Source organism: Lethenteron reissneri, chromosome 40, assembly GCF_015708825.2.
Source record: "Lethenteron reissneri isolate LAM-NWPU_2019-01 chromosome 40, ASM1570882v1, whole genome shotgun sequence".
Taxonomy (NCBI): domain Eukaryota; kingdom Metazoa; phylum Chordata; class Hyperoartia; order Petromyzontiformes; family Petromyzontidae; genus Lethenteron; species Lethenteron reissneri.
This window is the reverse complement of record NC_083818.1, coordinates 6,465,320-6,490,685: the sequence shown is the minus strand read 5'-3', so window position 1 is coordinate 6,490,685 and position 25,366 is coordinate 6,465,320. Positions and strand designations below refer to the sequence as shown.

The window sequence follows — 25,366 nt, the reverse complement described above, 5'->3', positions numbered from 1 at the left end:
CGAGTTACGATTCGCCCCTTCCAGCCGATTCGGGAGAAACGGTCGCGATTCGGGTGTTGCAATGCAGTTCGGAGAACGCGTGAAGCATTTCACGAGCAATATTATGATTCGTTCGTAGTTGATATCGTGTTAGATCGTTGCGTAGGCGTAATATCAACGCAAGGTTTTTTGTTGTTTTTTAACGCGAACTGAGGTTTTGTTGACGATGCTGGTTGTGGTCTCCAGCAAAGCGCCGAGTATAAAATCGTCAACATTTTGCTCGCTTGCAAAATTCCTCCTACGATGTTGCCAACGAACCAAAATCAACAGGCAGTTACCCACGTGACAACTCGATTGGCACAGTGGCTGGGTGGTGGAGGTTATAGTTAGAAAATGGCATGATACTCACCTACACGACGATCTTGCCCTAAAGAAACTACTTAGGCATGCATATAATTTGCATACGTCAGAGAGATTCGATTCTTGCACGCATGACGCAACGCACGTATTGTGAGACCCCTGCAGCCACCAGAGGCACTGTCATTCCCGCAAACCTCCGATTATCACGGTTGGCTACGTACGGTGCGAAAGAAATTCAACACACATACGTGCACACATAATAAAGGATCGATTGTTAAATCCAAATCACAGCTGTGAGTCATGACAATTCATAGAATCGCCAGGAAGGTAGAATCGTTCCACCCTTCACTGTGTGCGTGTAAGTACACATCACTTGTGTGTGCGTGCGAGCTTATGTGTGTGTGTGTGTGTCAGCGGTGGACGTGCCCCAGCTAAGGGGAAAGCGGAGGTTTGATCTCCTGTCAGTGTTCGTGAGAACACGGCGAGCAAGGCAAGACGCCACGGGCTAGCGGGGCGCAAAAGCGGCGGTGTTATGACGCATCGACACAGCCGTTGTAATGTATTACTTACTGTTAGTAGCTCAACTTATTGGAGAGTATATTTAGTATACTGATGATACTACGTGGTGGTTTAGTTACTGCAGCTACATACTATTAACATTCCTTCCCTTTATTAATGCTACCCCTATCCCCTCCCTTTGATGCTGCTAATCCTGCATAATGCACGGGCATAATATGACTTTGAAAACCCCCCGCCCACCTCCTACGCATTTCACAAGTAGTACTAATCACATACCTGCATTTCCCATAAATATGCTAAATTCCTCTTGATATGCAAATTATTTTGTCAAGGCGCTCTTCCCCCTCCAACCCAGCTTAAATATACGCTCCAAGCCTGGGGTGTTTCATTCAGACGCTGTCTTCCCGACAGACCTGTTCTTCACCTGAGGACGGCTGCTTGCGTTGTGGCCGAAACGTCGTGAGAATTATTTTATTATGTTTTATTTTTATTATTTTATTATTTCCCTTCTACGTGACTTTACCGAAAAAACCAAGAAGATGATTCCCTGCAGTCACGAAAGCTTTAAATCGAAAAATACAGCCGTTGGTATATATTCTTCGAGCTCACGACGTTACGTGCGTTCATTTGTGTACGCTGCACAAGGCGATGGAGTTTGCACGATTCCCTTGAAGCCACTAAAGGTGCGGCCATTCACCAAACTAAGCAGCATGTGTTGCGGTGTGTGCACGCGCGTGCGTGTGCATGGCGTGCGCGCACGTAGCTGGGTGCGTGTGTGCATGCATATGAAGTGCATGCAAAAGTATCACGCGCGTGCGTGTGTGTGTGCCTGTGTAGAAGTGCGCGTGTTTGTAAACACAAAGCTTCGTAGCTTTGTGTTTGTGAAGTACGCATGCGCGCGTGCTTTTCGTGCGTGTACAGCAGGCGTGTAAAGATTCGCAAGTGTTCTCGGTTACTCTCCCATCCAAATCACAATTGAATGTGGCACCGCCGCTTCTCGACGATAACCTCACTTGCAATTGCATTTGAATCATCATATATAGATCCGAATCAGCCCATTGACTTACACTGCCCATAGACTATAACATTACCCATTGGCTTACACTGCTCATTTGACTTTTCTGTTCACAAATTTTGTACAATAGTCCACCCTCTTATCAGTGCCACGTTTATTTACCTTAATTTAGTAATTATGCACCGATTTGGAAATTGTGCACAGAGCCGACTTTCGGCCACAGCGGAACGTATTATTTAACACCGAATTACATTTGCATGACATTTTCGATGTCTCACCTGACCCCCAGTTCTTTTTGACCCCGATGTCTTATTCCCCTTCAATCGCCGCCCTTCGTTCTGCTTTGCTATCGTCAGCGTGGTGGCCTGGCCCAAGTCGCTCTTGCAAAATGGAACTCTAATCCTGCTCGCCCTTGACTTTTCACGCGGGTCACACGCGAATAAAAAAAAAACTCGAAACTCGGGATTTACCACCTGCCCGGGCAGCAACGCGGTGATTGGTGTCGCAATGCCGCCACTAGAGGGAGCTCTGAGCACCGGAAACGAGGAGGACGAGGAGCCGCCAACAGCTGACAGAGCAGAGGTCGCAACCGGGTACCCGATACCCGTACCCTACCCGATACCCGGCTACCCGTACCCGGCCAGGTACGGGTACCCGTTTGCGACCCTGGTGCGGCCGGGTACGGGTACGGGTAGGCCGTGAGTCACTGGTGAGTAACCGTTTGTCACTCATTTCGGGTAGGGTACGGGTACGAGTAGGGAACGGGTACCCATCTGCGACCATGGTGCGGCCGGGTACGGGTACGGGTAAGGAATCAAAACCCGTTTGCGACTTCTGTGACAGAGGCTCTCCTCTGCCACAGGGATCATGGGGCCAAGCTTCCGAAAAGCCAGGTTGCTTCTGAAAAAAGAAGCTAATAACATAACCTGTCAACCCATACGGTTTACCCCTTACTCTTGTACAGGGAAAGTTAGTTCTCAGGTCCATACGGCGTACAGCTATTTCAATACGGGTAACAACAATAAGAACATTGCCTATTTGTTTGTGTTTCTCCCTTGTGATGGGACTTTGTAGGATGAACGTTGAGATTTATAAAGGGCACGGGGTGACCAATAAGGTCTGAATTGGTCTAATAAGGTAGGGCACTGATAAGGGGTTGACAGGTATGTAATAGCTCAGTGGGCCTTCCTTGGTAAGATAGATTTTAAAAAGTCGTTTAGTTAAAAAAATTGGGATTTTCCCCTTTTTTCTGGCAACAAAACTGAAACCTTTTGCAAGGAATCATGTCTGCATTAACCTCAATACTTGCAGTCAAAATGCAAACAAAAAACAACACTGATAATTTATGCATTGTCCTTGAAACTGATTGGTCCACACCAGAGACAGCTTTCCTTAGAGCTAAGCCTCATGCGGTGTTCGACCAGATGACGCCAAAAGGCGGTGTTGTTTTTTGTTTGCATTTTGAGTGCAAGTATTGTGGTTAATGTACACATGATTCCTTGCAAAAGGTTTCAGTTTTGTCGCCAAAAAAAAGGGTAAAAACCCGATTATTATATTTTGGGACTGGCAAAGGAGGCCCCATGATGTAGATTGTTAAGTTTTGTTTGTATTTTTTAAGTGATTTGTTTACCTTTCCGATACTTTACACTCCTGCCGTGTTTGTGTTATTATTTGTTGATGTAACATTCCGACTCCGTACCCCGACTGGACATCTATGTTAAGCGCTCATCGAATTCCTCCTCGAGTTTACATAAAAAGTTTCTGATTCTGGGCGGACGAAACGAGAAAAGCAGACGCGAGTCCTGTCCATGACCAGCAAGCCCACCAAACACACTCGTAATAGATAACGACCCTAACCAACTACCGAACACAGACACAAGTACTAGCCCTATCAATAACCTGAATACCCAAACTACTAGCGAACCTGACACTTGCACTAGCCCCGTCACAAACCCTGACCAACCGGCGAGCCTGACAACGACTCTATAAACTAGTCCTCTCACCAATCCAAACTGTAACCGGCTCGACAGCGGAGCGCTGCGCACGAGTGCCAAGCTCGCGTTGCGTGTGCGTGCGTGCGTGCGTGCGTGCCGTGACCTCACCGGTAGTGCATGCTGGGGGAGCCCGTCTGCCGCACGGACAGCCGCGCCGGCGAGTCCGTCGCCGACTCGGGATACATGGCGGCGGCGGCGGCAAGAGGTCAAGGGGTCCTCACTCTGGGGTCCACCAAAGGTCGAGGGGGTCAAGCCGTCCCGTGGCACGGGGGGGAGGAGGCGGTGGAACGAAGGAGCGGGGGTCGTGCGGGCCCTGTCGCAGAGGAAGACGTTGGCCCGCGACGCGCCTCCACACGACGGCGAAGGTGGAAGACGGATTTCGAAGTTTAAACCTGTGAACGGGAAAAAAAACCGAGAAGCTAAAAGTGACATTTGAGAGACGTATTCACACACAATGTACGCGCCCGGGACACACGGCGCCGCCACGTGTGCGCACGCCCTCGAAGACCAGCAACGGCTCGGAGGCGCGAGGAGAAACCACAGACAAGAAGCGGGAAGGCAGCAGCCCAGACAGTGAGCCGGCAACTACCAACATTTACCCAAAATCTGCCACCCCCTATATATGATGGGGGTGGTGACATGTTAAATACCTCGCCTCGTATGCAGGAGATCGTGTGTTCGATCGCGACCCCGACGCCTGCCATATATTTGGAGTCTGCGTGTCTCTCTCTCTCCCCCGTGGTCGGTTGGATTTTTCTGTCCGGGTTCTACAATTTTTCCCTCCACATTTAGAATCAACGCGCGTTTAAGAGTATTTGGCTGCTGTAAATTTCAACATAAGCCGTTTTGTTGATTCCAAAGAACACAGGATGAGATGTTACTATCCTTTGTGCAAGCACTTCCAAGAGTTCATGAACAGTGAGCCTGGTGAAATTTGGGGAGCGCATCGTCAGTAGTGACCCTTTGGTTCCTAGGGTGTTTCGGCCTTTCATACTATACACCCTCCCCAAAGGCGGCCAGCGACAGGGTGATCAATCCTACGCTTGCGTCCCATTCCCAATTAGTCATAGGAGTTGCCTTGTTGTTGGTAGCCAACATCCCATGGGACTATGCATGGCAGGGGCGTCCTCCTCCCTGAGTCAAGCATTGTTGACTGCATACCTCCTGGCCCTCTCACTTTGGGGCCCAGCTGGGGTTTTTCCTCTTCATCCAGAGCCACTGACTGCTTGCCTTCTGCCGCCTCCGATACAGCTTTGATTGCCGAACGCTGGCTCTGGCCCTTAATTCCCAGGTCTCTAAGCAGTCTGGTTGTAGATGTTGCCACAAAACCTCTGCAGCCCACCTCCACTGGTCGGACTTCTGTGTTCCAGCCATGATGCCGTGCTTCGGCAGCTAGATCGGCATAGCGCAGATGTTTTCGCTCATAAGCCTCATCTACTGAGTCCTCCCAGGGTACTGTGAGCTCAATGATGAAGACCTTCTTGAGCGAACGGGACCAGAGCACTATGTCAGGTCTTAGGGTGGTGGTTGCGATCTCCGGAGGAAACACAAGTTGCCGGCCAATGTCAGCTAGCATTTTCCAGTCGCGGGCCAAGCGCAGCTGGTCTCGCTCTATTGGTGTAGAGCCGCTCTTCGGTGGTTTAGCCCCTTCGCGGACAAAGGTCGTCCGTAAGGGGTGTGATGCTGCTGGGGGTGGTAGGGAGTTGGTGGCAGCTCGCTTGTCCTCCAGGGCGGACGCAAGGTTTTTAAGGACTTGGTTGTGACGCCAAGTGTAGCGTCCTTGGGTGAGGCTTGTTTTACACCCTGTGAGAATGTGCCTGAGGTTGGCTGGCATGGAACAGAGGGCACAGTCCGGATCTTCACCATACCATTGGTGAAGATTAACTGGTGTTGGAAGGATGTCATATGTTGCTCTGATGGAAAAGCTCAACCGCCTCGCTTCCATGGCCCACAGATCCTTCCAGCTGATCTTCCTCTTCTCCACACTGTCCCATCGAGTCCACTGTCCTTGTTTGGCAAGAGAGACTGCCTTGGCCCACCTTGCAGCCTCCTCCTGATGGCGTACTTCCTGCACTACCATCTTCCGCCGCTCTGGTGCAGTGGCCTTACTCCAAGCAGCACGGCTAGTTAGCCCAAGGCCTCCTCTCCCTTGCTGAACATGACCCACAATGTCAGCATGTCTGAGGGCTGCTGTTGCCTCCTGGACTGCTTTTCCTGGTCTCCATTTGCGCCCAGTTGCCAAGGTCGGCGCGTTGTTGCTCACCACTGGGTCTCGAGATTCATTCAGTGTCATCTGTAGCCTGGTTTTTGCACACTTGAATTCCTCGGTTAGACTGGCCAGGTCGCTTCTAGGGGTCGGCACGGTTTGAACCGACTCAAACTGGTTTCAAATTGAGCAAACCAAACCAAACTAGCGACGACTGAACCAAACCAAACCAAAACCAAACCAAACTAAGCTAAACCAAACCTCTTGAGTTGGCTTGAACCGAAAAGATGCGTGGCAAACAATATTCGCATTCAATACAAATATCAAGTGTATTAATCGCTAATTTCTACGCAGGCTTTCTTCATATTGAGATTCACTAGCAAGTACTGGACGACGATGTCGTCCACAGCCATCTCCTCAAGCTTGGCACGCCCAATGTCCTTGAACGCAGTGTGGTAGTTCAATGGCAGTGAAACCCCAACACTAGGCAACATCCGCGCCCACGAGCGCACACACATCTCGGCCTTGAACGTGCACTTGTGCAGGTTTAGTCGGTCGAGAAAGGAGCGCTTGGCGGCCGAGTTTGCTCCCTCGGAGGGCACGGACGACGCCGGGATAGGCAAATAGTCGAGGGCCACGCGTCGTAGGCGCGGGTACTTGCCGCCGTACAGCTTCCACCACTCGACGACGTCCATGCTCAGGTCCTGAGTCGGCTCAAGCAGGAAGCGGTCGACCTCAAAGGCGGCGCCGTCGTGAGCGTTGGGCGCGTAGACCATGTCAAAGAGGATGTTAATGCCGCCTTCGGCGCCGCGTCCGTCGTCAACGCTGGGTAGCGCTGGTTGAGAATGTCCGTCATCATGTCCTTGATATTGCTGTACTCGGCCTTTACAACCAACCAAACTAGTTTGAGCCGGTTCCACCCTGTCCGAGCCAAACCGAGTCGGTTTTCGTAGCCCCAAACCAAACCGAACCAGTTCAAACAGAGCCAAACCAAACCGATTTGGTTCGGTTCAAACCGCGGTTTGGTGGTTTGAGCCAAACCGTGCCGACCCCTAGTCGCTTCTGAAAAACAGCTATATTGCTCAGAGGGCCTCGCCTAATACAACTTAAAAGTTCAGTTCGTGTTTAGTTTACGATGATGTTTTCAGCCAATTAATGTGTGCGGGAGGAAACTGGAGCACCCGGAGAAAATGCACACCTTGCGCGAGGGGGCAACGCTCAATCCCATACAGACGAAACAAGTGGAGTCCACATTGGTGAACTTCCTCTTCCTGGTGGACCACGGCATGGGCACCTCGACGCCCACGGGAAGGAAAGTGTCACAACTGTGCGGTGGCCTCCACAGCGCTGGATTACAGGCGGTCACGTGCAGCAGCGTAGCAGCCACCATCGCGCGGATAAATCAGTTTGTGCGCAAGCGCTCGAGATGATAACGACGCCTTGGGGGGGGGGGGGGGGGGCAGGTCTTCGTTCAGCAGTGGAGAAATAAATAATACGTAACAAAGGGCTGTAAACCACTGTAATGTTTATTATTATACATAACAAATATTCTTCTGTACGTGAACTACCAACCCCAAGCTGGGATGTTGAATCACAAGTCAAAGTCCCTTTCGCCAGAATCGGACACCGATCGTTTGTAAACATATTCTTTGGCTCTTTCGTTTGGAAACAGCTTCGCACTTTGTTCAACTGACGATGCAAAAAAGAGATAGGTGCCTTTTGAAAAATCTCGGATGTAGTAATGTTATCTGTTGTGTGTGGGTGCACATACAGGATGTAAAATTACGCGAACACACACACACGCAGACACATAAATCTCTCAGGCACTCACACACATACATCATACGTACATCACGCAAAGACACGCCTTCAACGCACACGTACATCACACTCGCTCACTCACAAGCATCACATAGACAATATCACAAAGACAACGATGCCCCCCACCCCCCTCCATATAACCTACACAGGCTTTTGGGGAAAGTGCTGTTATAGCAAGCACCTAGTAAAGCTGACATGGTATACGAGGAGGTGGATCAACCACCACCACGCTCGGCCACCTTTGTCTCCCCAGTGCTCATCTTTTTGCACCGCACCAGGAAGTCATTTAAGAGGGAGGTCCAGGCTTGGTTTAGACATCACTCGCCACGGATGTTAGCCGTGGCCGGGAATCAAAGTCAGCTGGCCGGGTTCGTTGCTCACTGCGCTAACCACAGTGCCACAACTCTCCGCACAGATGCAAAGACAAAGATCCCCCCCCTCCCCTCCCCTCCCCATATAGCCTAGGCAGAATGTTAGGTTGTTGTTGTTAGGTGCCGTCAAGTAAAAAAATGTATTTACACCGAGAAACTCGCCACACGCGTTCACAACGCACCCACGCTCGCTCTCACGCACACGGGCGCACACACCCACGCACCACGTCGCGCCGCGTACAACCATGCAGCAGCAGCGGCGGCAGCAGCAGCGGCAGCAACGGCGGCAGCAGCTACGATCGCACGGTTGGCTGTGTACAGTGCGAAAGAAGTTCAACATACATACATACAGCAGCGGCGGCGGCAGCAGCAACAGCAGCGGCGTCTATTTTTCAAGCGTTATCGTTCCAAAAACAGCACCGTCAATAAATAATGGCTGCAACAATACGATGTAGACAAGACAGCGAGCATTAGTCACAGCACAGTGACATCCTGGCTCCCGGCCTGGGAAGGTCTCATAAATCAGGCCACGTGGCCGTGCGCGCGCTCGCACGCACGCACGCACGCAACAACGCACGAACGCACACAACAACCCACGCACGCACACAACATCAACGCAAGGTGCCGCCCCCCCCCCCCCCCCCGATGACTCTCGGGGCCGTTAGAGGAGCGTACGACACTCTGAGCCGGCACCGTCGAGATCCTGGGTTCCATCTGGGTCCTGTGTGCCCGCCTGCGTGCGATGCACACAGGGGCTTCTTCAACGCTTGCTAAATGTCTCCGGAACGTCTCCCCCTTATCGGGTGCAGCACGATAAGGGGGTGCAGCACGCACGTGTCACGGATACCTCCGACTCCCCAAAAGCTCATGACTGACCACCAACATCACGGAACCAGACGCTTCTTTTAAGCCCGAATCAACCTTGAGGGTTCACACGTAAAATTGTGGCTGTTGTTGCTGCTGTCGACGCCTACGAGCACCTCGTGCTCTTTTTTAGCCCCCCCCCCCCCCTCCCGATACGTTCCATTCATTGGCAACCACATTCTGATAAGCTCTGTATTTAAGAGCTTGCATCTTGAATCCCTGCCTCACTTGATGCAGCAAATCTGGCTGTGACGGTCCCACCTGATGACGGAGACTTGTGTTGCCTCCGAAACGTCGTGATTTTATTATTTTATTTCTTCTTCTTGGTACTTTCGGTAAAGTCACGTAGAAGGGAAGTATTACTTCCCTTCTACGTGACTTTACCGAAAGAACCAAGAAGATGAATCCCTGCAGTCACGAAAGCTTTAAATCGAAATTTTATTTCTTATTAATTTAAATTTCATTTTTTTACCTACGTGACTTTACCGAAAGAACTAAGAGTATGAATCCTTGCAGTCACGAAAGCTTCAAATCTAGAATTGTTGTTGCTGCTGTTGTTTGTGCATCAAGGTCGGTGGCCACGATCGCAGGAGACGGGGCACGGGGTCACCAGGCGTGGAACCCAGACGACCGGGGCCCGATGCTAATCCCTGCCGTTACCCGAACCGACATTTCCCACATCCCAGCGTCCACCGGCCTCAACGCCGTCCCCCCTATCGCCACCCACATCACATCGCTCCGCTCATTGCCCCAAATACCCCCCCCCTACAACCACGACCCATCCCTCCCGACAACTCCACGCACCCCCCCCCCTGATCCACCCTCCACCGACCTCCGCTCTTTCCCGCCCCCCTCCCCACCTCCCTCCCGCCAGCGCCCGTGACTCGGCGTGCCGATCGACGCTCGCGACCCGCACGTGAGCGCGTATTTCCAGAGCGAGCCGCCGCTAAAAATATTCCCTAGGCCTCGGGCAACGCGAAGCCGCCGCCGCCGCACTTTGTTTATCTGAGTGGTCGTCCGATGCAGTGGCATTCCTCCTCCTGCTGCTTCTACTGCTGCTGCTGTCCGCTTCTCTTGCAGGGAGCTACTGCTGCTGCTGCTTCTCCTGCTGCCATTGCGTCTACTGCTGCTGCGGCTGTCCGCTTCTCTTGCAGGGAGCTACTGCTGCTGCTGCTTCTACTGCTGCTATTGCTTTTACTGCTGCTCCTGCTTCTGCTGCTTCTACTGCTGCTATTGCTTTTACTGCTGCTCCTGCTTCTGCTATTGCTTTTACTGCTGCTCCTGCTTCTACTGCTGCTATTGCTTTTACTGCTGCTCCTGCTGCTTCTACTGCTGCTATTGCTTTTACTGCTGCTCCTGCTGCTTCTACTGCTGCTATTGCTTTTACTGCTGCTCCTGCTGCTTCTACTGCTGCTATTGCTTTTACTGCTGCTCCTGCTGCTTCTACTGCAAATACTGCTTCTACTGCTGCTGATGTTGTTGCTCCCTGCTGCTAATACTGCTATTGCTGCTTCTACTGTTGCTAATGCTCCTGCTAATACTGCTACTGCTGTTACTGCTACTACCAGGGCTATTACTGTTGCTGCTACAACTGCCAGTGCTGCTGCTACTTTACATTATGTTGCTGCTGCTGCTTCCACTAATAATGCTGCTGCCAATGCTACTGCTGCTGCTAGAGCTGTCGCTGCTGTTACTCGTGCTTCTGCTGCTTCTACTGCTGCTACGACTGCCAGTGCTGTTGCGAATGCTACTGCTGCTGCTTTTGCGTTTTAACACCTTATTGCATTGGCTCTGTCCGTCTGTCTGTAACACGCACGGGCTCATGATAACCTTCGCAGACAACGAACGCCCAATGTAAATTCAAGTTTTAGCGTAGAGTCGAGTTGCTTTGAGGGGCTTACAGCATGGAAAAGTGGCCAAATCGATCAAGGTGGGTTGTCTACCCTAAACTGGCCGTAAAAAAAGAAAGAAACCACAGCGATAAAACGGTTCGGTCTTTTCGGCGAACGCGGTTAACTGTGTCACAAGCCACGCCACGCGTGACCTCTCTCCTCCCGATGTGACATCATGACGCGTCGCGCCGTCTCGCGACCAGCCCTCGGGCAGGAGCTTAGGAGGAGGAGGAGGTGGTGGGGGTGGGGGGAGATGCTGCACTCGGAGGCGATGGCAAATAACGGCGGCTTCGGAGGGACGTGCTCCATCCATCAGTGGATAGATCTCGGACGATGAAGAACTGGTGTCGGTCTCGACTGGCGCCTTGTTAACTCCTGCGGCCCTGCCGAGATGAATGCGGTGACGAATGCCAGCGGACGGTGTGGACCCTGTGGCTCTTGGAAACGAGGGATATGTCAGCAGTAATGGGTTCTGAGAAACATCCATTCACAATGGTCCATTTAAAAGGCGCTTTTGAAATAAAGGGGAAACAACGAGATGGTGAATAATGGATGACTCTGTACCGCCACTCATGATTACGCAACACCTGAGCGGTGGAGGTGTCACGATTCACCCCCCCCACCACCCCCCCCCATCCCCTCCTCCCTCGCCCCCCCATCCCCTCCTCCCTCGCCCCCCCCATCCCCTCCTCCCTCGCCCCCCCTATCCCCCCCTCCCTCACCCCCCCCATCCCCCCCTCCCTCACCCCCTCTCCTCCTCTCCCTCACCCCCCCATCCCCAGGGTTGGAATCGAACTGACGACCTTCTGTATACCAGGCGAGGTAGTTAACATCTCGCCACCGCACACAAAGGGATCACATTAAAACAACAACGAGGCGATGCCCCACAGCGGCATCGTGTGGTTGGCGTGGGTCCCGGCGCAAGGAATGAACGGACCTCCATCCTCCCTCGCCACCCCACCGCTCTCAGTCCAACTGGGCTCTGGTGCACTGCCTGCAGCCAACCCCGACCAAAATAAGTATAACCCGTAAAAACACAGTTTTTCACTCTAAATCCTTTATATGCGTGGCGGCTAGAGTCCTCTCGTCCTCTGGCTTGAGGTGGCTGCCACCTATGGGTCAGATGATTGTCTGCAGTATTAAACAATTGGTAATTAAATATAATATTTTTGTCCTATAAAGTGTAAAATTTTGGAAAAAAATTTTCACGAACATTAATTGTCACGCACAACGAGTCTGTGTGGAAAATGTCAACTCGATTGGATCATGGGAAGTGGGTTAAAAAACGACCGAAAGATTTACACGGTCGTAAGCAAGCAAGCAAGCACGCAAGCAAGCAAGCGAACTTAATATAAAGGATTTAAAAAGAGAAAGATCCCCCGTATAGCCTTAAAAGACTGGTAGGGCAAGTGCCGTGAGCGAGCGGCAGCAGCCCCTATTAAGGACGGCACGGCACACGCGGGGGTAGAGGCTGGGCGGCACCACGCCCGGCCGCCTTTGTCTCCCCAGTGGCGATGTTTACACATCGCGCCATGTACTCATTTGAGGCCGAGTCGACCTAGGGGAGGCACAGGACCAGCAGCAGCAACAGCACAGACACCGAAATTCACTTTACCCATTCAAGCAGAACGCATGCCAAGTTGACGCGTTGAGCTGCAGGCGGTAGTGGCGGCGGCAGCGGTGATGGTGACATGGGCACACCCCCCCCCCCAATCCGGCGTTACCGCTTCCATTCACAGCCACGCGCGTGGCTCCCCCCGCCTGGCGTCCTCGACGCACACAAGGCGAGGGGTGGGCACCACGAGGACCCGCGCAGTCATCTCCGGGTCGCTCCGGGGGTTTGTTTCTCACGCAGTATTTTTTTCCAGGTCACCGCTAGATGAACGGAGCGGCCATGGCGAGAAAACAGCCATAGTCACCGCGGGATACGACTACTGGACGCGGAAAATATGTTCTGGGTCGCCGGCCTGGTCAGAACCGGGCTTAAATAAATATCTGGCCTGCCACAATGGCGAGATGTTAACTACCTCGCCTGGTGTACAACAGGAGGTCATGGGTTCGATCTCAACCCTGACACCTGCTGTATATTTGGAGTTTGCGTGTCTCTCTCTCATCATCATCATTATCAAGGTGGCTAGGAGATGTTAACTACCTCGCTTGGTGTACAGGAGGTAGTGGGTTCAATCCCAATCAAATGTACGAAACTATCATGATTACTATTATTATCAAATCATAAACTTCTGAACTCTGCGGTCAGACAACCGTTAGTATAGCCCATTAAGCCCCCCTCAATAAACATTATACCTCCATCTTCACACAGCTGTTTAATCCCTATACGGTCATTATCATAAAACACGCACACACATGCGCCACATATAGAACGGCACATATAGCCCATCTCATTATAGCCTTTTAAGGTCTACTCTCAAAGCACTTAATAGCAGAAATTATGTGCGTGACGCAAGTGGCATTAAGCTAGTTGGATCCCCACTCACGGCCAGCAACAACAGTGACGATCATCTGAACTGGTACCGGGCATCCACGAGGTCGACTCAGCCTCAAATGAGTACCCGGTGCGGTGTGTAAACGTCGCCACTAGGGAGACGAAGGCGATCGTGCGTGGTGCTGGCCATCCAACCCCTCGTGTACCGTGCTGGCCATCACAGGTGCTATTCGCTAACAGCACTTGCCACAAACGTGTGGAGGCTACACGGGGGGATCTTTGTCTCAAGCCAATACTGGGGAATGGTGGCGCAGTGGTTTGCGCTGCACTGCGCTACGAACCCGGCGACCCGAGTTCCATACCCGTTCAGGGCCAACACCGGTGCCGATTATCTGGACCAGTCCTCGACCTCCCCTGTGGAGCCAAAGGCGGCCGGGTGTGGTGATGGCCACCCACCCCCTTGTGTGTGCTGTACCGGCCCTAATAGGCGCTCGCTAATAGGACTTGCTCTATACAGCTAGTTCAAGGCTACACGGGGTATCTCTGCTTATTAACAACTAGATTTACTACCCGGCTTTGCCCGGGACTTGGATTCACCACGCCCGGCCGCCTTTGTCCCCCCAGTGGCGATGTTCACACACCACACCAGTTACTCGTTTGAGGCTGAGTCGACCTAAGGAAGGCCCAGAACCGGTTCAAATAATCGTTACCGGTGGTGACACACACACACGCGCGCACGTCCGTAGGTACACAAACACACGCTTGCTGCAGACACGCAACTTTCAGGGTGCGTACGGCAGTAAACGACTGAAATAATAAAGCAATGCTGCGCGAAGAACGCCTTAGACCTGCAACACATTTGTATGGCACTTTACTCGCGTATTTGCATGTCGGGAAGTATGCAAAACATTTCGAAAAGACACACATTTCTAATTTCCCTTTCATCTATATAGATTGAATGTTAAGCAAAATAAGGGGGCCTGGGTAGGGCGCGTCGTGAGAGGGTGACGATCGTGGCCAGTGGTCGAGGCTAACGATGGAGTGGCAGCTAAAGGAGGGAACACGTCTGAGAGGAGATATTACCTCCCTCGCCTGGTATGCAGGAGGTCGTGGGCTCGATCCGGACCCCGACGCCTGCTGGAAATATTTATAGAGTTTGCACGTTCTCACTGTGGTCGCATGCATTTTTCTCCGGGTCCTCCGGTTTTTCCCTCCACATGTAGAATCAACGTGCATTCAGAGTATTTGGCCGCTACACATTTCCACGTGATAATCCACTTTGTTGAGCTGTCAATCGTAGCCAGGTTGCTTTTGAAAAAGAGCAAATAGCTCCGTGGGCCCAACCTTGAAAAATATAAATAGCTTAAGTTTTTGTTTTTATACGGAGTGACGAGCTCAGTACATGCACACAGGAGCCAGATGGATTGTTCCATCGCAAGGCACCAGTATTGGGGTGGCGGGGGAGGGGAGGTCTCCGTCCAGCAGCGGACGGACCATGGCTGACGACGATGATAATGATGAAGTGTGTTGGACTGACGTCACCCCTGCAGCCACGACCATTCCACCCCTCGTGTATGACGACCCCGTGCGTACATGTGTACGGAACTGGAAGCTGTTATTGGAGACCTGGCCTGGGACTCCCTTACGTCAACATGGCCTAAAACGAGCGGCGCCTGGTGTAGGCGGCGGGCGGTGGTGGTGAGCAACACATCCGCACGGGAGAGACAAAGGCGGTCGGGCAAGCACGCGTGGAAGCCAGACCCCCGACTGGCAAGCCGCCTCGTGTGTCGTGCCGACTTGCGACGGGCGCTCGCCAACAACACTTCGCCTCGAGACAACGAGACGCCGGAAGAGACCGCGGCGACCACGGTCTTGATGCACGTGTATCGAGGCCTCTCTCGCTCTCTCATCCCACTGCTGGATGAAGACCTCCTCCCACGCCGTTTGTCCCGGGCGCCGATTGACCACACCTCACCACACTGGTGCGAGTTGGAAAAAGGTGGGGGGGGGGGCGGCGGGAAGGGCATCACCGGTTCAGAGGTCACGCGCCACCGCAGCACGGGCGAGGTGGCGCACCGTGGCTATCGCACCCCGCGACAAACCTCCGGCAATCTGCATTAAATCTCTGAGCACGGCTGACTTCGGTGCAGAGCGATATACCCTAACTGGGTATGGTTGCGGGTCACCTACAACGCCGAGCCGCATTGACCGTCGTGGTGAAGTATGGTCATGCAGGCTCCCTCGCTGCCCCCCACCGTGGCTGTGCAGAGCCCTGCCAGCTAAAGAAGCTCGACTCCATTAGAGGCGTCTTTATTTTCTTCTTATTATCATTATCGTCCCAGAGTGGCAATGGGAATAGTACATCGCCGGTCGGTCCGTCATCACACGTCCCGCCGCCAAATCATTTCACGTTCGACGCAAATCGCTCTGCGGACGCGCGTTCCGCTCCCCCACGCCGCCCTCACCACGATGCGGGCGCCTGGCCAGGCGGCACGACAGCGGCCGGCCCTCGGAATCTAAACGATTCTTATTTAACGGGCAATTACGTGACCCCCCCCTTCCCTCCCCGCCCCTCCCCCCCTGTCCACACCCCCCCCCCCCTGCCCCCAAACACGACGTCGCGCCGCGCACGGCGCAAGGCACGGAAAGCCATCCTGGTTGTACTGCACTATCGGTGGCGCCGGCTCGTCTGCCACTGTCCATCCCGTGTTGACGATCATCTGGCACCCTCCACCTCATGTGCACTATTTGTGCTGCCTCATCTGCAGTCCCGTTCGCTCTGTCTCATTACAACAGCCAACCTGAACATTGTAATATACTTGACGTATTAAACATACTTTTATAAGTCAATTGTAATTGTACTATATGATCAGTCGAAAACCAATCTGTCCGCGCAGATTCTTAGGTTTTTTCGGTAAAGTCACGTAGGTAAAACATTAAAATTAATAAAAGTAAAATAAAATAAAAATCACGACGTTTCGGAGGCAACACAAGCTTCCGTCTTCAGGTGGAACCGTCACAGCCACGACAGCTGTATCAAGTAAATGAGAGATTGCAAGAGCTACCACTCCGTAAATATAATGGTTGGAGAGGGGGGAAGGGCCAAGTACGGCACACTTTTTATTCATATGGTAAGGTGAGGCTTAAGAGGGTGAGCCTTTGTTATGGAGAGGTACGGTTTGTGCCTAAACCTGGCCCACATAACAAACAGTGTGAAAAGGAGAGTTTATGACTCAATATTGATTTGTATTTTTTCGTGCAAAATTTTCAGCTTGTCACGTGACAGTTGTTTTTTTCTTTTTTTTCCATTTGCTTCCTTGCCCCTTTTGTTTGGTTTTGCTTGCGCCAATGTGGCGACCCAGGCCACACCACTCGCGAATGAGACTCCTATCCTGGTCTTCAGAGTTCTCACCACCACGGCTGAACAAAGTAAACATGAAACTGGAACAAGTAACTCGTTCCCAAAGGCACGATTCTGCACGTGAAACCTTGAACGATTTATTTATTCCCCAGCGAGTCGTTACTTGCCAATAGCTCGCACATGTTGCAGTGATGCGGTGGTCGGCACCATGCACAGATGCACTTGTCCGTCTCCTAAGTGCAGATCTGAAACATCACACCGCTCGCTAAATTTAGGCCGAGTTGACCTAGAAGAAGCCCAGGGCAAGATCAGATACCATCAATTGACCCAATGATGTCAGAAGGGAGGGACGACAAACAACACACTGATTGCTGGAATTATACCCATCACTCCTTTCGAAAAACCGGACCTCCCAAAAATGGTTTTGGTAAACAATTATGCTCCTGATTATCGGTTCGTTTTACGCGACCGATCGGATAACACGAACACAGCTGGGAAAACAAAGTCTCACCACCCCCTGTTCCCACGTGTACTACTGGACGGGAGGCGATGGGCGGGGGGCGGCTTGGTGACATCACCGGCATCATCAGCCGCGTCACGATGGGTGTGGCTCGCAGGGGGTTTCCCGCCTTCGGGGGGAAGTGTATGGGGGTGGCCACTGTTTTGATCGGGTCCCGGGTAATCGACCACAAGAAAAATTGTCGATGGCACATTTTTCATCACTTTATCGACTCAACGAATTGTCCCTGCACTACTCCTTACAAAGATCTCCTGTGTATCATATCTCTCACTTGATACAGCTATCGTGCTGTGACGGTTCCACCTGAAGATGGAAGCTTGTGTTGCCTCCGAAACGTCGTGATTTTGATTTTATTTTACTTTTAGAAATTTTAATTTTTTACCTACGTGACTTTACCGTAAAAAAACCTAAGAATATCTCCTGTGTAGCCTTAACAGACCGTTGGGACAAGTCCTGTTAGCGAGCACCTATTAAGGCCAGAACGGCACACGAGGGAGTGAGTGGCCAGCACCATGGCCCGTCCGTCTGTCTCCGGAGTAGCAAGGTTTTTTACACATCGCACTAGGTATTAATTTGAGGCGGAGTCGACCTAAGGGAGGCCCAGGTCCAGTTCGGATATTCGTCACAGACGTTGGCCGTGAGCAGAAATCGAACCCACTCCCCATACCCTAACTCCTTATGCACTCACTCGCACACACACAATGCTGAAAGCCCTCTAAGTAGCCTTACACATTGCCAGCGAGCAACTATGAAGTTGAGCACGACAAATTGAAATTCTATCTTGTTCTTGCGCATGGTTAAGACAATACGTTCAGGAGCCAAATGCCGATGTCCTGCTGCTGGCCACAGCGAGAGGGCTTCAGCAGAGAGAGGGAGTTCGTGTCGTGTCGCTGTTCCTCCTCCATTGAAGGAGCGCAGACTCCAGTTGTTTACCACGTGGCACATAGCCACGATCTATGCACTATTTATTCTACCAAGAAACAATGCATTTAGCGCCTCCGCACAATCCGATTTCATCGCTCCATATCCGTAGTGGATGTCCGCTCCTGCACGCTCCCCCGTGTGGTTGCCGCTCCGTCGATCGATCTCGTCCGCCGGCCATCGCATCCCTCCTGGCGGCGCGACCCGCCAAAGCCCCGCTGGATTTTCTTAATGCATTACTTTTTTAAATCCTTTATATTAAGTTCGCTTGCTTGCTTGCTTAGGACCGTGCAAATCTTTCTGTCGTTTTTTAACCCACTTCCCGTGATCCAATTGAGCTGACATTTTGCACACAGACTCGTTGTGCGTGACAATGAATTTTCGTGAAAATTTTTTTCCAAAATTTTACACTGTTTAGGGAAAAAATGTTAAATATTTATTTACCAATTGGTTAATGCTGGCACACAATCATCTGACCCATAGGTGACAGCCATCTCAAGCCAGAGGACGAGTGGACTCTAGCCGCCCCGATGCCACGCATATAAAGGATTTATAGTGAAAAACTTTGTTTTTACGAGTACATTTTTTACTCTTTTTATTTTACCAGGCAAGGCCCATCGAGCATCCCACAACGAACCACAACCGTCCACCAACCACACTCGTCCACCACTCCCCGCGGACCACAACCACCTCCGGCACACCCACATCTCGGACACTACTGAACGAGTAAATTATTTTTCTTTTGCAAGGTAAGGCCCACTGAGCTATTATAGGTATTTATTTCAGAAGCGACCTGGCCACAAACGATAGCTCAACGAAGTGGCTAACCACGTGGAAATTTACGAGCAGCCAAATACTCTTGACGAGTGATGTTGGTTCTCATTGTGGAGGGAAAAACCGGAGGACCCGGGGAAAAATCAGAGCGACTACTGGGCGAGAGCGAGACACGCAACCTCCAAATATACAGGTGTCAGGGTTGGGATCGAACCCACGACCTTCTGCATATCAGGCGAACATCTCGCCACCGCGGTGCCCCTACCAATGTGTAGAGAACCCCCTCGTACCTGGTTTAGCGATCGACGCCGTCGACACGTCCGTTGCGTCTGAAACGGTGCGGGCCGTTTCGCCTCAAACGACGCCAACTCCGTTCCCATGGCAGAGTTGCGGCCATAAAAGTTTTCCCACAGCCATAAAACGACACGGCAAGCCGGGCGGGTCGGCACAGGCTCCAATGATCGGTTTGTCCAATCATTGGAGCCTCTTGGACAGAGTGTCAAACAACACGCAGAGCAACGCGGCCCTCTGTGCGCGATGCAAAAAGCCGCCAGCGGTGCTTGAAGAACCCCATCGTTGTCCTCTTGCCTTAGGTCACCGTCAAAATAGTGTCGAGCAAATGTGACCGACCGACAGGCAGCGGTGGAAACGATGCAGAGAGAGAGACAGCTGTGGACGAGTCTCATCCTTCTAGATTTGAAGTTTTCGTGACTGCAAGGATCCAGTAAAGTCACATAGTAAAGTCACATAGGTAATTTTTTTTTTAAATCACGACGTTTCGGAGGCAACACAAGCTTCCGTCTTCAGGTGGAACCGTCACAGCAAAATTACTTTTTTTTTTACCTATGTGACTTTACCGAAAAAACCAAAGAGTATAGAGTCTCATCCTCATTAGGATTCACCAGCAGAGTATAGTCCCCAGTGGTCACTGCTGCAGTCAGCTCCTGGAAACCATACCTACGTGGAATCTGTGACAAAGAACCTCACATATGCTCACCGGATTCCTCCATTATAAATAAATATTTTGATTCCACACTTCCACACGACAGGGCCCACTCGCTTCGCCAATGCCAACAACGACGACAAACCCAGTAGCTATCATTCTGCTACGATGGGTTTTTTCCCCTCGCCGATTACCGATCGTCGGATTCCACCTCCGCTCGATAATGACGCGACACGACGAGAGCGGGCGGTGTCCGCGTCGCACGGCTGACAACGGCCTCCCCCGAGCGTCCGCGACTTCGGGGCCGGCTACCTATCGAGCGAAAACCATCAGCGGCGGGACCCGGGATGGGGAGACGTGCAGGGGTGAGAGGGGTCCTCCTATGACGATGCCACAAGGGGCTGTCCGGTCCAGTGCGCAAGCGCTCGTCCATAAACCGACGTAATTAGTGCTGCGATTGAGCGATGGTTGTTCAAGATAAAAACATATCCTTTGACGCGAACTACAACGGGGTCAACGGCCTGGTTTGATTGGCGAGATGTTAACTGCCTCGCCTGGTATACAGGAGGTCGTGGATTCGATCCCAACCCTGACACCTGCCGTATATTTGGAGTTTGCGTGTCTCTCTCTCCCCATGATCACTTCGATTTTTCCTCTGGGTCTTCCGGTTTTTCCCTCCACATTTAGAATCAACATCACGCGTTTAAAAGTTTTTGGCTGCGGTAAATTTCCACGTGATAAGCCACTTCGTTGAGCTATTATTTGTGGCCAGGTCACTTCTGAAAAAGAGCAACATAGCTCAGTGAGCCTTACCTGGTAAAATAAAAAATAGGTCTATTTGAAATGCAATTAATGCAGTGGTTCTCCACGTCAATCGAGACCACGCGTCTGCGCGCCGCTCTCCTCCTCCTAAGATGACGGGTTTATCAATTTGGTTCGGCTCCTCCGAGTATGGGCCACTTTAAATGTACTGCCAATGAACGCATACGAATACAGAGGCGTGTTTGGAGGGCGTTATCAGCCGGGGCGCGGTGGTGGCTATGCCCGTGGCCTGTAATCCAGCACCGTGGAGGTGAAGAGGGAGGGTTGGTGGATCGCTCGACTGTTGCGGAGGTGCCATACCCTGGCTCGCCAGGAGAAGGCGGTTGTCCCTTGTGTGGGGATAGAGCGTTTCCCCCTCGCACGCGTGGGTTTTCTCCGGGTGCTCCGGTTTCCTCCCACGCGTATGAACACACTCATCAATTGGCTTCATATACAGAGAGCATGGGCAATTGCTGGTAGCACGGACTCACCGCGTGGCTGCCTTCCAGCTAGTGTGCACTTGCTGAGCAATGTGCGAGAGATGCAATTTGCATGAAGGACGACAGTCTACGGAACTGATCACTATAATTGCGATTGCAAAATCACATGTTCGTATGATCGAATAACAAATCGACGGCCGAGCAATTGTGTCTTTCAGGACCGGTGAGGTAACAAAGCGCCATTCGAGAATTCCCACAGTCCGCAGGTGCGTGCTGCCGCCACCGCCGCCGCCGCCAGCGAAGGTCCTTGGGCGGCGAGCGACATCGCAGGATCGCTTCAAAGCCGGCGTGCGGATCAATGGGGTCCCCTCTCCTCGGCCGGGGCCGCCAAAAACGGTGAGAGAACTGGAAACGGCGTGAGCCGGCGAGACGGTTTACGGCGGACGCCGCCGTGCCGGCCCGGCGGGTTCGCTCCCAGCGAGCTCCGCACGCCAGAGGTCGCAAACGGGTTTTGATTCCTTACCCGTACCCGGCCGCACCAGGGTCGCAAATGGGTACCCGTACCCATACCCGGCCGGGTACGGGTACCCGTTCCCTACTCGTACCCATACCCTACCCGAAATGAGTGACAAACGGTTACTCACCAGTGACTCACAGCCTACCCGCTCCCGTACCCGGCCGCACCAGGGTCGCAAATGGCTACCCGTACCCGGCTATCGGGTAGGGTACGGGTATCGGGTAGGGTACGGGTATCGGGTACCCAGTTGCGACCTCTGCCGCACGCCAGCGGAGGCCGAGCCCGTCAAATTAACGGTCGGAGGCGGGGGGGTTTGCGGGGGGGATAGGGGAATCCTACAGTCTGTAGGGAGGGTTCACTACACGTCAGTCATGGCACACATGCAGATACCACAGCTCTCAAAGGCTGGCGTGGGCCCAATTCGGTCAGACACTAAACATCTGTATGTTACGCGTGTATGTACATTGAGCGTCTTTCGCACCACCGTGCTAATCGCAGGCACGGGGGAAGGACAATAGGCTGGTGCTGTGTGTTTTAGGCAGTTGCGAGTGACTGGGTTGAAATCCGTCACTTAGCTATACATTAGTAAAAAATAAATAAAGTCCATTTCAATTTCAGTCCTTTGTTCATTCACCGCTGGGAGGCTTTCCCTCCCCACGACGCGTCGTTCACGGGGGTTGCTTGACCATACTTCACCCCACGCTGGTTATGTGAAGGGAAAAGGGGGCGGGTGCCTAGTACCGTCTCACATAGCACGTCACTCGCCGCCAATGTTAGCCGTGGCCGGGCATCGAACTTAGGCCAACGGACAAACTCACGGCGTAGTGCGCAAGCCGCTGCCACCACCGCCACGATCCATTATTTAGTTTTTCCCCGACTGCGAATCAAACCCCCTGGGGCAAACCCTGGCACGAGCCGCCCAAGGAATGAGCTTTATAGAACAAAGGCATTCACTGCCGCATATCGCACATTTGTGTCTTTGAAGTGGAATGTGTGCACATGGCAAATATGATGAAGACAAAATCAGGAAATGAGGAGGTTAATGGGTGGGTAAAAATGCTCATAATGACCATGTCACATCTCTCATAACAACAATAATAATAAGCCAGCAGAGCTGGACAGCCTGGGTTGAAACCCACATCATTTAGGTGGCGGGTTGCCGTTGAATAGAATGGGATTCTCTCACGGGTATAATTGGCGTCCCAGACACAGCGGCACACCGGTGCTGACGGATGCGCGAACACCGCTCAAGGCATCGTTTATTTTAAGGCAGAGTCAAACTAGGGGAAGCCCAGAGCCAAGTTGAGATGTCGATTGAAATGAAAAAAAAACACGAGTCACGGGGGACGCAGACCAATTCACAAACCGCAGCACGGCCGCTACGCGCGTCCCATCACACACGCACATGGACACACGCACAGACACGGAGCCACACACACACGTGGCCCGTCACACGCGCGCTCGCTCACTCACTCGCTCGCTCACCAACGCTCTCACACCGCATCACATTTCGCTGTTACACTACCACTCCCCGAGCTGCCCCATAGATGCTCACAGGCTTATTCGCTTTCGTTGCTCACATGCTGCAACTCTCGTTAGAGTTCCCTACCAGCCATACGAGCTCTCCCCCATGCCCACAGACACACGTTCATACTCACACCTTCACACCTTTAATTAGCACGGTTGGCTACGTACGGTGCGAAAGAAGTTCTACACAAGTACGTAGGCTCTCCTAGCTCTCAGACAAAGCAACTCAACGGCTAAGTCACAACTGAGTCTCTAAGCGTTCCTCAGCACAAGCTATACAGAAGAAAGAAGACGCACAGCTCGCCACGCACAGTGCACACCCGCTCGCTCGCCCACTTGCTCACTCACCCGCCGCCCAACCGCAAGCTCACCCATTCATCAAAAACCCTCGCTCGCTTGCCCACCCACTCACTCGTTCGCCCGCCCACCTGCTCACTCGCTCACCCCCTCGCCGAATTGTTCAACGACGCCGCGTGAATGTAAACTGCTCGCTGGCGCTGGCACGCCGGGGCACGGGGCGTCAGCGACGCACTTCACCTGATCGGGCTGCGGCGAGCGCGGAGGGGCGGCCGCCGCTTGCGTCTCGGCCGCTGCACGCTGGCGACGACGGTGGCGGCGGAGGGAGAATGCGTGCGTTGGATCGTCGGTGGCGGCTCCGAAGGAAACAAAAAACATTTCTAAGAGGGGTAACGGCGGTGACGGGAGGAAGGGAGGAGGGAGGCAGTGTTGGCGTCGTCGCAACGAACTGTGGGTGGAGCAGACAAAGACGCGCTCTGTTGCACTCTCCTCCCTCTCTCCCCCCCCACCCGTCACCACCCCGCGGAGAGCTTGGCGCTCACGGCTGTCAATAGCGGAAGGAGAAGGAGTGTATGGAGGACATGGAATGGGGAGGAGGAGAGGATGGAGTGAAAGGAGGACGGTGAGAAGGAGGAATGAGCAGGGAAGGGCGAGGACAAGGAGCAGGATAAGGTTGAAGAGGATGATGAATTAAAGTCGAAGTGAGACGAAAATGAATGGGGAGACCCTGCTCCACGTGGCAGAGCAGCGGGGAAGAGAGAGAGAGAGTGGAGACGAGGGGGGCGAGGAGGGAGAGGAGGAGGGGGAGGAGAGGGCACGTCAAAGGGAAGAGAAAACAAGGGGAAGAATAGGAGGTTAAGGGAGGAAGAGGGTGAATAGGTTTAGTTTTAGGATGATGATGAGGAGAGGAGGAGTATGAGGAGGCTGAGATGGATGACAATGCATCTGACGATGAGAAAGACGATGATGAGTCATGATGAGAGTGATGATATTGATGTGGATGATGAGAGTGATGAGGAGAGTGATGATGATGTCGATGAGGATGATTAAAGTGATGAGAGTGATGATGCTGTTGATGAGGATTATGAGAGTAATGATTCGAGTGATGATGATGATGGTGATGAGGATGATGAGAGTAACGATTAGAGTGATGATGATGATGGTGATGAGGATGATGAGAGTGATGATGATGTTGGTGTGGAGGATGAGAGTAATGATTCGAGTGATGATGGTGATGAGGATGATGTTGGTGTGGATGAGGATGACGCGGCAGTTGGAGAGCGCGCAGGAGAAGACGGGCGACGACGTGAGAGCCTCCGTCAAACCCCTCCGGGCAAGGGCGCCGTCACGCACAGGCGCATCTCACAGATCTCCGATTTGGCACGGTTGGCTACGTATGGCGCGAAAGAAGTTCGACGTACACACGCGTGCTCTGCTTAGGAAGTCTCAACGCTCCCCCTCTCTCGCTCGCGAGTCGGGCCTGTCAAAGCGGCCAGCGGGCGAGACAGGCGAGGCACAAGGACGCGCGTGTGGTTGGCGGGCACACGCTCCCCGCGCTAGATGGCTGCTCAGCGGGACGGCGATCGCAGCAACGGGGGGGTGGAGGGTTCCGTCTGCGGTCCTCGCTTACGGCTCCTCAAAGCACGGAAGAGATAGAAACCACGCCAACGTATGGATTCTGTGCGACGCGCTCTCCGACGCGCGCGTCTTACCCCCGGGAGTGATACGTTTGCGATAATGACCGCACTTTCCGCGTCGCGCGAGACGACGTGGCACGGAGTGAGAGCCCGTCGTTGAAAAT

General features: G+C 52.7%; 1 protein-coding gene across 5 annotated transcripts in view; it reads right to left on the bottom strand.

Annotated features, from left to right (window-relative positions):
- The window catches only part of KCNAB2 (potassium voltage-gated channel subfamily A regulatory beta subunit 2), a 158,019-nt gene that overhangs the window by 105,007 nt on the left and 27,646 nt on the right, over nucleotides 1-25,366 (bottom strand). For 4 of the 5 annotated variants that reach the window (XM_061567981.1, XM_061567983.1, XM_061567984.1 and 1 more), the window contains exon 2: nucleotides 3,976-4,259. In XM_061567981.1, coding sequence (XP_061423965.1) covers nucleotides 3,976-4,052 — 77 coding nt within the window. In that variant the 5' untranslated portion in view covers nucleotides 4,053-4,259. Of the gene's footprint in view, nucleotides 1-3,975; nucleotides 4,260-23,805; nucleotides 23,940-25,366 lie in introns of those variants that run through there. The other variant, XM_061567982.1, reaches the window with a different exon arrangement.